We start from the raw sequence: 14,101 nt of genomic DNA, 5'->3' as shown, positions 1-14,101 counted from the left end.
CCCGGCCTTCCTCGCGAGCTCCCGGGCGCCTAGCGCATGCGCCACTCCACTCCGGAAGTGAGTCCGAGGAGGGCGCGTCACCATAGCGACCGAGTCCTCTTCTGCAGCTCGCGGCTGCCGCTCAACCTGAGCCTCCTCGGGTTCATTTCCTCCTTCTGCCCCGGGGAGACTTCATCACCTCGCCAAGTGATCGGGCCCTTGTGACGTTGAGCCGAGCTAGCAGGAGTCAGGGCTGGGTGGGCATGGGGCGCGACCCCCCACGAGCCGCTGGTGGGATGGGTCTGTGGAAGTCCAAGCTGCCTCAGAGGGGCAGGGCCCTGAGACCCCAGGAGAAGGGTAACGTCGTGGGGGTGGCTGGCTCCCTGGGGGAAGGAAGGAGGCTGTGAAGGGCATGAGGGAGGGGCGGGTACCGCGCACCCCAAGTCCAGTGTGCACACGCCCCCCCCCCAACCCGTCCTAGGAACACAACTGCACATGCTCAAGGATCAGCCGTGCTTCGATCCACTCGGGCGCCTGCTGTGCGGGGTTCTGGGCACAACGCGGTGAATGTGTCGACGAGCCTCCCGGCCTCCTGGAGATGACAGTGTAGTGAAGGAGACAGTCTCAGAAAACGGCATCTACGGGCAGGAGGGAACAGGGCTGTCACAGGGAAAGAGGAACCGGCTCTGAGGGCTCGAGGAAGAGGGGAGGTTTAAGCTGGGCCCTGTGGGGTTGCCTAGGGATTCACTAAACCGAGGGGGAGGGAAGCAAGGCTCCCAACATTGCACTATAAAGGGCTGCACTCCATGGTCATGCCTGGTAGCTGCGGACGTTCATTTACTCATCACCCACGCCTGCACGTCAGGAACTGTGCCACGTAGTAGAGGCACGAGGGCCAGCAAGACAGAAATCCTCCTTGCCCTCCTGGGGTACGGAGGCTGGCAGGGAAGACAGACAAGAACAAGTGAACTGGCAAAATCACTGCTGTTCATGGCTGCTGCCGCGGAAGACGCGGGGCTCTGGGATGGAATGATGGGGTGGGAGGCTCTTAGAGAAAGCGTGATGGCTGGGCTGTGACCTGAAGGCCGTGGAGCGGGGAATTACCAGGCAGGGGGAGCAGCAGGAGAGGGTTGAGTCTGACAAGTTCAAGGGACAGAAGGGGCCACTTTGGGGCTGGACCAGAGTGGAGGAAGAAGAGGGTGGTGTGGGATGGTCTGGAGGATGGGCGAGCCCCCGCCCCGCTCTAAGCCTGTTTCTTTAACTGGAAAGTGGGCTGGTAGAGTCATTGAGATTCTTCAAGGAGATCCTGTGTGCAGAGGGCCTGGCCTGCTCGGGTTCATATCTGCTTCACAGTGACCCGTAGCAGCACCAAATGGCATGCCATGTCTAGATACACCATTGGGCATGGCTATGGACCCCCAGATGCCATCCTAGGGCAAAAGCGGGTATGTCAGGAGACCCAAGCCCGGTGTCACTCACCCAGGGACACACACTAGGTGGTGGACCCAGTCACATCGGTGCATGCTGGCCCCTGCAGGCGCCAAACCCTCTCCCCACCTCTTCCCCGGGCCCCCCCGCCAGACATCCTCAAGTCCCCCACGATCATCTTCGTGATGGGCGGCCCGGGTTGTGGCAAAGGGACACAGTGCAAGAACATGGCAACCAAATATGGCTTCTGCCATGTGGGGCTGGGCCAGCTGCTGCGGCAGGAGGCCCCACGCAGCACACGGCGGGGCCGGAAGATCCATGATATCATGCTGCAGGGGCTCCTGGTGCCTACGGTGAGAGCTCACAGGCTCTGGGGGCAGAGGGAAGAAGGGGGCACATAAGGAGGAGTTTCCCTGGAAGCCCTGTAGAAGCAGACAGGCCCAGAAGGCCACGGCTCCTGGCCTGGCCACTGCCTTGGTGCCCTGCGTCTCCACATCCTCAGGTGTAAGAAGGGGAGGCCAGCTGGACCCACAGCAGGAGTCTGTAGCCAGAGTTGGCTGACGTCATTCCTATCAAGCTCGTAGCAAAGTGGCCAGCACTTCACAAGCACTCAGTAAAGTTTGCTAGTACTTATTCCTCTCGTGACCTTGGGCGTCTGTGTCACCGGCCCCTTCTGAACCTGTTTCCTCACCTGTAAAATGAAGGTCACCCCTGTCCCCACCTGTAAGATGGTAGCGATAAGTAAACGAAGCCTCGCAAGGTTGGCACACGGTAGCCATTTGCCCAGTAGACGGGCTCTGTGGATCACAGTGGCCCCAGGGCACCAGGGCGGACCCGGAACCCCGGGCCCCGGGCAGGGCAGGTACCTAAAGTCCAGACCGGGGAAGAGAACTTGACAACGTGGCCGTGTAGGTGAGGGCAACTGGGGCACTGAATCCGCCACCTCTTTCCTTCCCAGGGCATCATCCTAGATGTGATCAGCAATGCCATGTTATCTCGCCCGGAGAGCCGGGGCTTCCTCATCAATGGCTTCCCGCGGGAGCTGAGGCAGGCCAAGGAGTTCGAGCGCATTGTGAGTGACCCCGAGCTGTGTGAGTGTGTGGTGAGGTGTGAAACTACTCCTCCCTCCCCGCCTGGGATGGAGTCCAGGCAGGGTGAGACTCGGGGTGGGGAGGAGATGGTGAGGGGGCAAGGGCGTTTTATATGGTCGAGGGACAGCTGGGAGATTGCTGGAAGCTTCTAGAACCTGGGTGGATATCTGGTGAGCTGGCTGGGACAAAGTCATATTAATATCTTTTTTTTTTTAAGATTTTACTTATTTATTTGACAGAGATCACAAGTAGGCAGAGAGGCAGGCGGGGGTGGGGGAGAAGCAGGCTCCCTGCTGAGCAGAGAGCCCGATGCGGGGCTCGATCCCAGGACCCTGGGATCATGACCTGAGCCGAAGGCAGAGGCTTTAACCCTCTGAGCCACCCAGGCGCCCCAAAGTTAATATCTTCCTGCACATAAATGATTTGCCCGCTGAGTGGCACGTGGGTTTAGCCTCATGTCTGGGCCATGAGGATGAAGCGTGGTTGAATAATTCATCTGGGTATGTAACCACCTGTCTCCAGGTAGCTTGAGAACAGGCCGTGTCCTTAGGCGTTCACGAGACAGACTCAGTCCCTGCTCTGAGGAGGCCAACAGGCGGGCAGTGACCAATACGGGACTGGCTGAGCAGAACAGAGACGTTTCTGGCAGTGGTAACACAGTGAAAAGCGAGAGAGAGAATAACGTCCTGGAGGGCCACAGGGGGCTGTTTGGGTCGGCCTCCTTGAAGCGAGGGCGTGGGACGGCTGAGCTGTGCCAGCAGGAGCCGGCAGGTGCTGGCGAGCCGGGCTCCCTCTCTCCAGGCGCGGTCTGACTTCAGGATAAGGCCCCTCCACACACCTCAGCAGCCACACATGCCAACAGGAGTGTCTGGAAACGGCTGAGCGGGGACGAGAGAAACTGTGGCAGGTTGTCAACCTCCAGGCCTTTCCCGGAACTTGCTGGATGGGGTCGAAATGCTTTCAAAGAAGTCTCCCGGGGCTGGGACAGGTGGGGCCCTGCCCTTTGTCCGCACCTGCTTGGGAGCAATTCGAAATGACTTGCAGGGCAAATATTGGGCTCCCTCTCCTGGTCTGGGCGCTCTGAGGGCAAAGGCCAGGCTCGTGAGTCTCTCTGTCCTCATCAGCCCTGGGCCAGGGCCAGCGCCCCTGCCCCGGCCCTGGCCCTCGAGGCCAGCTCAGCGGATGCCGCAAGGCCTGGGGACAGAAGCTGCGCACCTCCGACCCTCGGGCCTCACGTGGCCCCCTGATGGGTTCGGTTTGGACTCTGCAGGTTTTCAAGACTTTTCTTCTGAAGTAGTGGCCAACCTTCGAGACTCGGGAGATGCTGCCTCAGAACTCCCGCTTCCCTTGAACATCGCCCTGCTTGGCAGGCATAGCCCCTGCACGTCCCCATGGCAACAGCAGCGTGAACGCGGCCTGAGCTTTGTCCTGGGCCCCCCACTATTCTTGACACTACGCGGAGGAGCTCTGATCTTTTGGAACATTCCAGAAAAACGTCTCTTGCACCATTAGCCTCCTGCTTTTTCACAGAGGGATCGGGCGACTTGTGCAGGGTCGTGCAATTCAGGTGGTGGGCGCAGGCCTTCCTCGGGCCCCAGCAGCTGGTTCTGAGGCCTAGATTTTTAACCACGTCAGCGCGGGACCCCTCTGCGCCTCGCGTTGGGCTCCCCCTTCCTCCAGTGGAGGGTTGCCTCTCCGTCATGGAGGCCGAGCGCCACCTGCCACGTAGGATTGTGCTTGTGCTGTGCTTTTATGCTAAGAGGAACAGAACATGTACTTTCCTCTTGTGCCCGTGTGGCTGCCAGATGTGGAAAAAAAAAATGCAATATATCGGGGTCTGTGTTAGGAGAGTGCATTTTCTTTATGGGGAATTTTCTAGATCTCTGAGAGCTGCCCTGCCCCTTCAGCCTTTGAGGACCCTGTAGGCCCCTGCCTTAAGTTTGACCCAGGCCAGTCCCCGGAGGCACCCAGCTCGGCCCTTTGTGCCCCACCCCGCTGGGCTGCAGCATCTGTTTTAGGGCGGTCTCTGATGCTGATGTGGGTTTGGAGCCAGTGAGACTGGCCCTCAGGTCCCACTCGGTCGCTTTCTCCACCTCTGACTCAGCCTTCCAAGCGTCAGGGTCCTCATTGGTGAATGTGGACAGAAATGCTACCGGCGTCTCCCCACACCGGGCACACGGGGAAGGCTGATTCCTGAGACAGTTTCCGGTCTGTTTCCAAGATTGCTTCGGTCCCCTGTGCACCTGTCTGAGAGCACCGCTCCGGGGGGGCCGAGGTCCCAGGGTGGGTGGCCTATGTCGAATAAGCACGTGGGGACTCCCCACCGGGAAGCACTGTGCTCAAGCTGCGGCGAGGGGGACCAGATGACGCCCTGCAGCTCCAAGGAGTATCATCAAGGTTGGACGTGGTTGGAGCGTCCGTGGCCAGTCGCCCTGAAACGCCCACACACGGGAGGTCTGTTTCTCTGGGTCCGTGTTTCTCCCCAAAGTGCCACCGGCAGGAAGACTCCCCTGTTCACAGAGGATTTTTAAGTAATTGTGTGTTTGTTAAAACTTTTTGTTAATCAGAGCCTCGCGGGAAATTGCCCTGCGCCCTTCACCCCGTTCCCTGCAGGGGGTGACATCCTACTCCGTGGCCGTCTGGCACGGCCACGAGGCTGTCGGGGTCGCTGTGTAATTGATGTTAGTTGTCTCCGGAGCAAGCGATGCTCTCTTGCCATTTACCTAAGTGTCTCTCATTGCTCCCGTCCCTGCCCCGGCAAAACGTAGAAAAAAGGCATTGGGTGAAGTCCGTGTCTAAAGGAACAGCACTGACCACGACGTAGAGGCTTGTCCGCGGATGTTGACCCCACGAGGCCTCGTGCTCAGAAGCACCCAAGAGAAATGAAGGCGCCCGCGTCCTGTTCACCGTCCTCGCCAGGAAGGGGAGGGGCTTGTGCACGTGTGTGTGCAAGGGCTTCCAGTCTTTGGTGTCTCTCTGGTGCCGGGTTTCAAACACGCACACAACGGGAACGATCTAAGGGATCGCCCTGTCCCCAGTCCAGCCATCATCCAGGGTTGGCCACACTTGCTTCCTCTGCGCCAAAACGCCCCGTCGCCGGCGCCTGGGGGCTCAGGGGGTTCAGCGTCTGCCTTTGGCTCAGGTCATGATCCCAGTGTCCTGGGCTCCCGGCTCAGCGGGGAGCCTGCTTCTCCCTCTTCCTTTCCCATTCCCTCCTGCTCGCTCTCTCTCTCTCTCTCAAATAAATAAATAAATAAAATCCGAAACACACACACACACACACACACACACACAGTCTTGCTGCGGTTGCTGACTGCGTGTTTGAAGCAGCTTCCCGGTCCCGTTCTGGGGGCTCCTTCCCCCCCGGACACCTCCGACGTGGTTAACACTCTTGCCTCGAGACCGTCCGACGTCCAGGCCACCTCTCAGTTTCCCCAGTGCCTGAAGAACGTCTCTTCGGCTTCCCTCCGGTTGGATTTTGCAAGGAAAACGAGGGCCACGCCTCGCTGGTTGTCTCCTAACCCAAGCCAGGTGGTCAGCCCCGCTCGCTTCCCCCCTGCCTTTGACTCACCGGAGGGCCTGGGTCGTGCTCGGACTTGTCCAGGGGCTTCCTGCCTCGGGGAGTCCCTGAACTCGTCTCTCCATCCTTCGTCGGCGCTTCACACGCAACATTAACTGCAGACCCGCTCAGATTCAGGTTCAGTACATTGTGCGTGTGTGTGTGCGTGTGTGCATGTGTGCATGTGTGCGTGTGTGTGTGTGTGTGTGTGTTTTAACCTGTAAGTATTTCAGTATACATTTTCCAAAAGATTCTTATAAAATCAAAACACTTCCCCTGATCCCCCGTTAGTATCTGTCATGTCCTCAAACAATATTCAAATTTGCGTGAACATCTTCAAAATCTTTGTCTTCTGACGTCCGGCTTTAAGGAGGACTGAGGTAAGGCCGACACCGCCGCGGGTCACTAGGGTCTCGCGTCCCTTGTCATCCGTCCGCGCTCCTCCCATCCCCCCTTCTCCCATCCCCCCCCCCCCCCCCCCCCGCTTCTGTTTTCCTTGCCGTTGAGTTTATTGAAGAAGCCACGTCTTCGGGTCTCTTTATCTGGCACAGCCTGGATTTCGCTGATTGCGCGAAGCATTGTGGACCACGTTCCCCTCTCCGCTTGATTTCCTATAAATCGATAGGATGTTCGATAGATCAATGTTCCCACATTGATTAACGGGCATTCTTCCCTAAAGAAGAAATCTCTGTCCTCATCGAGGGCTGTTGGATTCTCCGGAAACACAGTTCCTACCAGACAGGCGGGAGAGAAGCTTAATCCCTTCCTGGACGAAGGCCACTTTTCAGATTAAGGCGTTGGTGTTCTGGTTCCTTCCAACGGCGACCACGACGTTGGTCATTTTTGCCTTCCTTTGTTTCGTTCTCTTTCATCACTAGGAACTCACGGGTCTTTGTCGCTGTCATTGAGCGAGCTGTCACATCGGTGGCCGGGGGGACCCTTTCTCACCGACACACGTGTCCTCTGACACAGCCACCTTCCCCTCTCATCCCCACCCCTGCCCTCTCGACTTCTGGCCGACTTCCCACCCCACCTTTCACACTTCCTGCTGAATCCTAGAACTGGCCGTGCCTCAAAGGAACCCTCTTTCAGTGGCGTCCAATCTGGGGGCCGGGGTGCCCATTGCCACTGAGTTGTCATCGTTTCCAGGCCTTTCCAGTGGACAGAGTTGGAAAACACAAACTTGTGAAAGTAGAAAAAAAAAAAAATAACAAGTTCATCCTGATGTTTCTAGTTCACACCATGACCGTGCTTTCTTCTTTTTCCCTAAAACCACAAACGCGGTCATTTGCATTATTCCATCATTTGTAGGATAGTTTCCAAGGAATATACCCATATTAACTACTAAGAATAAAACGACCGAAGGAAGTTTAAGATTTCCCTGCAGCTCTGATTTTCCTTATACTATTCCTCCCTGTGGACGTACACTAAAAACACCGAGCTGCCCCAAATAATTATTTTCTCTGCATAGTTATGATGACAATAACACCCAGTTGGGTACATTTGTTTCGGTTTGGTTTAGGATATTTAGGGATTGCTTTGTTAAATTTAACTTTTAAATTTGCATATTACTTAATGATTCCAAAGTCAGCGCCACATAAGGTGTGCGGGAGAGAGCTTGTTTCCAGCCATTCCTGTCTGTCCCCAACCCCCCAGAGGCAATCATTTTCATTAGTTTTGGGTTTGTCCTTTTGGTGTTTCAGTGTGCAAATATAAAGGAAGTGTGTGTGTGTGTGTGTGTGTGTGTGTGAAAGAGAGAGAAATATCTTCCTCCTCACACAAAAACTAGCATTCTGTATATACTTGTCTTCACTTTTTTTTTCTTTTTAATTTTACAGTATATCCTGTAAGGGCGCCTGGGTGGCTAGTGGGTTAAGCCTCTGCCTTCGGCTCAGGTCATGATCTCAGGGTCCTGGGATCGAGCCCTGCATCGGGCTCTCTGCTCAGCGGGGAGCCTGCTTCCCCCCCACATGCCTGCTGCTCTCTTAATTGTGATCTCTCTCTCTCTCTGTCAAACAAATAAGTAAAATTAAAAAAAAATTAACAGTGTATCCTACAGCTCTCTTGTTGGCATCGAAGACTTCCCGGTTCCCTTTCTGGTCCATGGTGTGGTACTGCCATCGTTTAACTAGCTGTTCCCCCAGAGACATAAATTGTCAAACAACATATTATTGGTAGACCATAAGCTGTTGGCAGTCTTATGTCACTACAAGCAATGCCACATGAAGTGACCTGTGCGTGGCATTTTCTATTTTTTAATATCTTTACGATAGGTCCTTTGGAGTGGGTGTGTCCGATGAAAGAGAAACGTGAGGGTCATTCTGCTAGCTCCCACCCCGGTCTTTGTTTTGCATTGCCACCAACACACCCACACCAGCAGAGGATGCTGCCACACTTCTGAATGTTTGTCACCCTGCTTGGGTGTGAAATGGTGTTTTGGGTTTGTTTGAAATGGGCGTTTCTTTTACTATGGGTGAGGTCGAACATCTTCCCCAAAGCTTAAGGGCCATTTTTATTTCTTCTGTGTGCTCTTTATATCTTTATCTTTATTATTTTTTTTTCCTGAAAGATTGTTGGTCTCTTCTTGATTTCTAGGAACTCTTTACATATTAGGGCTATTAGCCCTTTGTGGTATGGTTTGCAAATCTTTCCTCCACTGCTTTGTCAGTTATCTTTTGACTTTGCTTTATGGTGTCTTTTTATCATGCAAAAGTTTTAGTTTTTAATCAAATTTATCATTTTTTTTATTTCTTCTGGATTTTAAGATCACCCCCCCCCAAATCCTAGGCTTATAAGGGACTCTACTCATGGTTTATTTAGTACTTGTATGACCTCCTTTCTTACATTGATATCTCTGATCCATTTGGGACTTATCCTAGTGTTTGGAATGAGCTAGCATTCAATTTAACCTTTTCCCAATCAGGATCCAGTTGTTCCAGAATCATCCAGTTGAAAGGTTTTCCTTTCCCCATTTAGTTGGGCTACCACCCACACCATGTAACAACTTTCCATATTCACTTGGGTCAATTTCTGGATGTTACTCTGTTCCGGGGTCTGTTTGTCCCCCTGTGCCCTGCTGTTTTAGTTATGGCAAATATATTAGGTTTTAATATCTGTTAGGGTTCAGTATTTCCTCTGCCACCCCTACCAGCCACTGGTTTTCTTTGCCTAGGTTCTCCTGGACATCCCCGCTTGTTTTTGTATACAAATGTTAGAGTCAACCAATTCAACTAAAAAATATGTTATCATGTTGAAATTACAAGCTGATTTAGGAACTCTCATCTTTATGATGTGGTCTTCCTATCCAGGCACATTTATATCTTTCTTTTGTTCAAGTCTCCTTTGAGTTATTCAGGGGTAACCTTATCCAAGTTTTCCTTAAAGATCGTCCTTAAGACTTTGCATATTTTTGGAAAAGTTTTGCCTGAGCTTTTTATTTTTCATTTTGTTGCTGTTCTCAACGGGGTCTTCTTTTCTAACTGGTGGTTTCTGTATACATGTAGGCTGCTCCCCTCTGTCGGTTAATGTGATATCCTTTTATTTTTAGCAAATATTTTATCAAATTCTCTGAAGTCTATACTGGTTTATCTATTGATTTTCTTGTGTTTTCCAGAAATGTAATCACATCACCTGTAAACACACAGGGTTCTACCTCCCTTCTTTCAAATCCAGGTTTCTCAAAGTGATTTCTTTTATCTCATTGCTTTAGCTGATCTTCTCATACCCTACTAAGTCATAGGAGCAGGAATGGGCAATTTTGTCTTATTCCCAACTTCAACAGGAAAGCAAATTTCCATTAAGATGCTGATGAAAAAGAAAAAAAAAAGATGCTGATGAAGATATTTATCAATTCCTAACCTCTTTTTTTTTTTCTAATTTTTAGATTTATTTATTTATTTATTTGACAGAGAGAGATCACAAGTAGGCAGAAAGGCAGGCAGAGAGAGGAGGAAGCAGGCTCCCTGCTGAGCAGAGAGCCCGATGCGGGGCTCGATCCCAGGACCCTGGGATCATGACCTGAGCCGAAGGCAGAGGCTTTAACCCACTGAGCCACCCAAGAGCCCCAATTCCTAACCTCTTTGAAAATTGGGAGTGCATGCTCGATTTTGTTAATTGTCCTTTCTGTGTTTATGAGGATGATCATATGCCTTTTCCCTCAGAGGTTAATACAACAAATTGTATTGAACCATCCTTGCTTTCCTGGAATGAATCCCACTTGGCTGTAATTTTTTTTTTTTTTTTAAATGCATCACTGAAGTCTATCTTAGAAGGAAGTTCTGGAGGAACTCGTAGGAGGTAGAGCTCACAGTGGACAGACATGGAGATCTAGAAAGGTCTCCCTGAGAATAGTCAGGGAGGGCAGAGCAGTGGGATGGGTAGTTGTGAGCTGGGGACTTTTGTATCTTACCCAGTGGATGTATCTGGACTGCTTAAATCCATCTTAGAAGGAATATTTCAATCCACATATCCATCAGCCTAGAACTAAGTGACGGTACATCCATACAGCAGAACACAGTAACAACCGGGACCTCCTTATGTGCCGATATGGAACCATCTCCAGTCATACTGAGTGAAGTCGAAGACAAATCAGTATCTTCACCACTTGTATAACAAAGGAGAAAAAAGACATCGGAGCCCATTTGCCTTTATAGTATATGCCTAAATTAGGGGCGCCGGGGTGGCTCAGTTGATTAAGTGGCTGCCTGCAGCTCAGGTCGTGATCCCAGGGTCCTGGGCTTGAGCCCCGCATTAGGCTCCCTGCTCAGTGGAGTCGGCTTCTCCCTCTCCCTCTGCCTGCCGCTCCTTGTGCTGTCAAATAAATAAAGCCAGGCTTAAAATAAAATAAAATAGTAGGTAACTCCAGGAAGGAGTTGCTTCCAGGGAGGGTGAAACGGGGTGGCTGGGGATGGTGAGGGTGTCTTCACTCTTCCCTGTTAGTGTTGTTTATTTCTGAGCTCTGCCAAGGTCCTCTTATCTCAAAAAAATAAACATGTATGGGGCACCTGGGTGGCTCAGTGGGTTAAGCCTCTGCCTTCGGCTCAGGTCACGATCTCAGGGTCCTGGGATCGAGCCCTGCATCAGGCTCTCTGCTCAGGCGGGGGTGGGGGGGGTGGGGGGGTGGTGAGCCTGCTTCTCCCTCTCTGCCTGCCTCTCTGCCTACTTGTGATCTCTGTCAAATAAAGAAAATCTTTAAAAACAAAAAACATGTAAACAGCAACTCGGAGGTAAAGAATCAGATGAACCCAGGGGGCCCGCACAATTCTGGAACCCTGATCTCAGGGTAGGGGTTCAGGGAGCCACTGCACCTAGCCTGTTCCTCACCCAGTCCCCTTTGTGGGTGCCTAGGTGGGCCGGGCCCCAGACGTCGTCATCGTGTTCGACTGCTCCATGGAAACAATGGTCCGGAGAGCGCTGCGCCGGGGCCGCCTAGAGCACCGGGCGGATGACTGTGAGCCGGCCATCCGCCAGTGCCTGGAGACGTACTACACGCTGTGTGAGCCGGTCCTGACCTTCTATCAGCAGAAGAACCTGCTCTGTAACGTAGGTCCTCCCTGCTTGCCACTCACCTCCCCCCGAGCCGACTCCGCAGGGGACCAAGACAGGGGGTCAAGCCATGGGCCACAGCCCGGACCTCTCTGGGCCGGTTTCCCCACTGCGTACCCTGGGAAGTTTGGGAAATTCCACTTCTTCCATTGGGCAGTCGGGGCACAGGCCGCATGGGCACAGCTAGGACGTTTAAGGTCTGAACAGAATGACTGTCTCCAAAACTGCAACATTAACTACATTTTAGAATGTATCCGCACAATGTAAGCTTGGGACAACCGGTTAACCACAGCCAAGTCCAACCGTATACATCCCCCAGGGGGAAAGTAGGGCTCTCTTAATTCTTCAAGTGGACCCATCTATCAAGACATTAAACTTTGCTGATGTCCCCATTTCCAGCTGAAGGCAGGAGTGTGCAAGGAGGGCGTCCTGTGGAACTAGCTTTGACCGATGAAGTTGGGATGGGACAGTGGGGGCCCCGGCCGGGGCAGCGATTTCCCACGCCCTCCGCCCTCCCCACGGCCTGCTCCGAGGGCCAGTACCTCTGGCCGGCTGTCAGTGACACGTGACACCGCGCTGTGGCCTTCTGACCCGTTTCCCTCTTCCCTTACCTGCATGGCCCAGGAACCGCAGCTCCCGGTTTTTTGTCGGCACTTAATAAGGAGACCCGCTAACCTGCTTCCCCAGAGCTGAACTTTTGCTCCCCCTCCTCTAGATCTTGGCAGAAGCAGCTCCAGAGAACATTTTTGCCAAGTGCTGCTCGGTCGTCGAAAGCCTGCAGTGATGGGAGGGGCTGGGGGCTCTGCCTTCTTCCTCATTCCAGAACCCACGCAGGGCTCAGAACGGGTGCGGCGCCGCTAAGGTACAGTATCTGGCGACGGCAGGCCGGGCTGTCACGTGAGCTCACCTCCCACAAGACCCCTGACTGACAGCCCCTTCCTGGGCCGCGGCGCCCACAGGGGTGGGCTACGAATTGTCTCGGACTCCTGCCTGGTGCTGCCCTGCAAGCCTGCGGGCCCAGGCTTCTGAAGGCGAAAACTGATTTGTGTTAAGTGTTCAACGACGAGCCCAAAAAGAACATTGCAACCATAGAGTAGGCCTCAAGATGACTGGCCCCGGGCCAGACAGCTCAGAGGGCCCCTCAGTTCACTCTCCCGTCTCCTGTCCTCACCCTTCGGAGGCCACAGCCTCCTGCCAAGCACTGGAACTGGTGCCATTTTTTAACAGGCCTGGTTTCCACCTTGGGGCCCCGTGACAGACGAGGCCCCAGCCGGGTGCGTATCAAGGCCAGGGTGGCTCCCAGGAGGCGTGCACAGCCCCAGGGGTGCTGCGGTGACAGGCTGCATCCATGGAAACACCTGTCCTCAGAGATTCTCCTGGGTGTCTTGCGCCCCATGTTCCCAGAGGGGAAAATGGGATGAGAGAGGGTTCCACTGGGGCTCAACCTGCTAGTCCCCTCTCTGCCAGGCAACACCAGAGGAGCAGTCTTTGGGGGGTGCCCAGACCCCACTCTTATCAGCCAACCCGTTCCTCTTCAACCTGTTTCCTCTACAGACACAACTGCGGCCAGCACGCAGTTTTTAGACAAAAAGCACTTTATTTAACCAAAAAAAAAAAAAAAAAAAGGGGGGGGGTTGGGGGAGTTAGGAAAGCACAATGCGCCTGCAGAAAAACTATTTTTTCTTATAATTCTTTTTCTTAAAAAAAAAAAAAAAGGAAGGAAAGAAAGAAAAAACACAACACAAAGCTTGTAATTTCCAATCACCATTATCAGGCTTTTACAACATCTATAAAGAACAAACAAACATCTGCTTCAAAACTCTACAGGGGGCAGGGGAGAGAGGAGGGAAGTAAAGAGAAAAAGAGAGAGAGAGAGAGAGAGAGAAAGAGAAAGAGAGAGACGGCACCCAGCAGACACGGGAAGGTTTTGTTATCATTTATTTGTGAAGTTAAAAACGAGCGATAAAAAGTAAAAACTGCCATACAATTTTTTGTTTTGTTCTCAATTTGTTTTCAGTTTCAATGTCCTCTTGAACAGTTGAAACCCAAGACCAGTCCCGGGATGGGGGGCGGGAGGGGCTGCAGGGGAGCCGAGCGAGGCAGGGGGAGGAGGAGAGAGGAGGAGCAGAGGCCGAGGGGCTCGACTGGGGGAAGGGAGGGGAGGGGGCCTGCGACAGCAACACCTGGTCCAAGGAATGTTCCAACTCTAACTAAAAAAAAGAAATAGCAAGAGTGACTTTTTTTCCTTTTTTAAAAGTTTATTTTAAAAACATGAAGAGGGCCAAGGGTGGAAGGAAGAAAATGACTTGCTTTCCCCTGAAAGAGGCAGTTTCAGGAAGGGATAGAGACTTTTATATATATATATATAATTTTATAGGTTTTGTTTGCTTTTTGTGTTTTTTATATTTAAAAAAAAATTTTTTTTTTTTGGCAGAGATTTAATTCTATCTTCTATGGCTGGCTCAACATGAAGGATCCCAATTTTGAAAGAAAAAAAGCA

The 14,101-nt window shown here is 52.6% G+C and overlaps 1 protein-coding gene across 1 annotated transcript; it reads left to right on the top strand.

The window, feature by feature from the left end:
- Positions 1 to 275: 275 nt before the first annotated feature.
- On the top strand, positions 276 to 12,385 carry LOC308348985 (adenylate kinase isoenzyme 1-like; the record flags this gene model as incomplete). The annotated part of the gene is made up of 5 exons (XM_080813518.1): positions 276 to 336; positions 1,561 to 1,760; positions 2,366 to 2,479; positions 11,404 to 11,598; positions 12,317 to 12,385. 5 exons carry the CDS (start codon positions 276 to 278, stop codon positions 12,383 to 12,385), a joined length of 639 nt encoding a protein of 212 aa, XP_080669644.1.
- Between the last annotated feature and the right edge of the window lie 1,716 nt (positions 12,386 to 14,101).

The sequence above is a fragment of the Martes martes genome (genome assembly GCF_963455335.1).
Source record: "Martes martes genome assembly, chromosome: 1".
Taxonomy (NCBI): domain Eukaryota; kingdom Metazoa; phylum Chordata; class Mammalia; order Carnivora; family Mustelidae; genus Martes; species Martes martes.
Note: the sequence above shows the minus strand (reverse complement) of the source record. Positions and strands in the feature narration are given on the sequence as shown.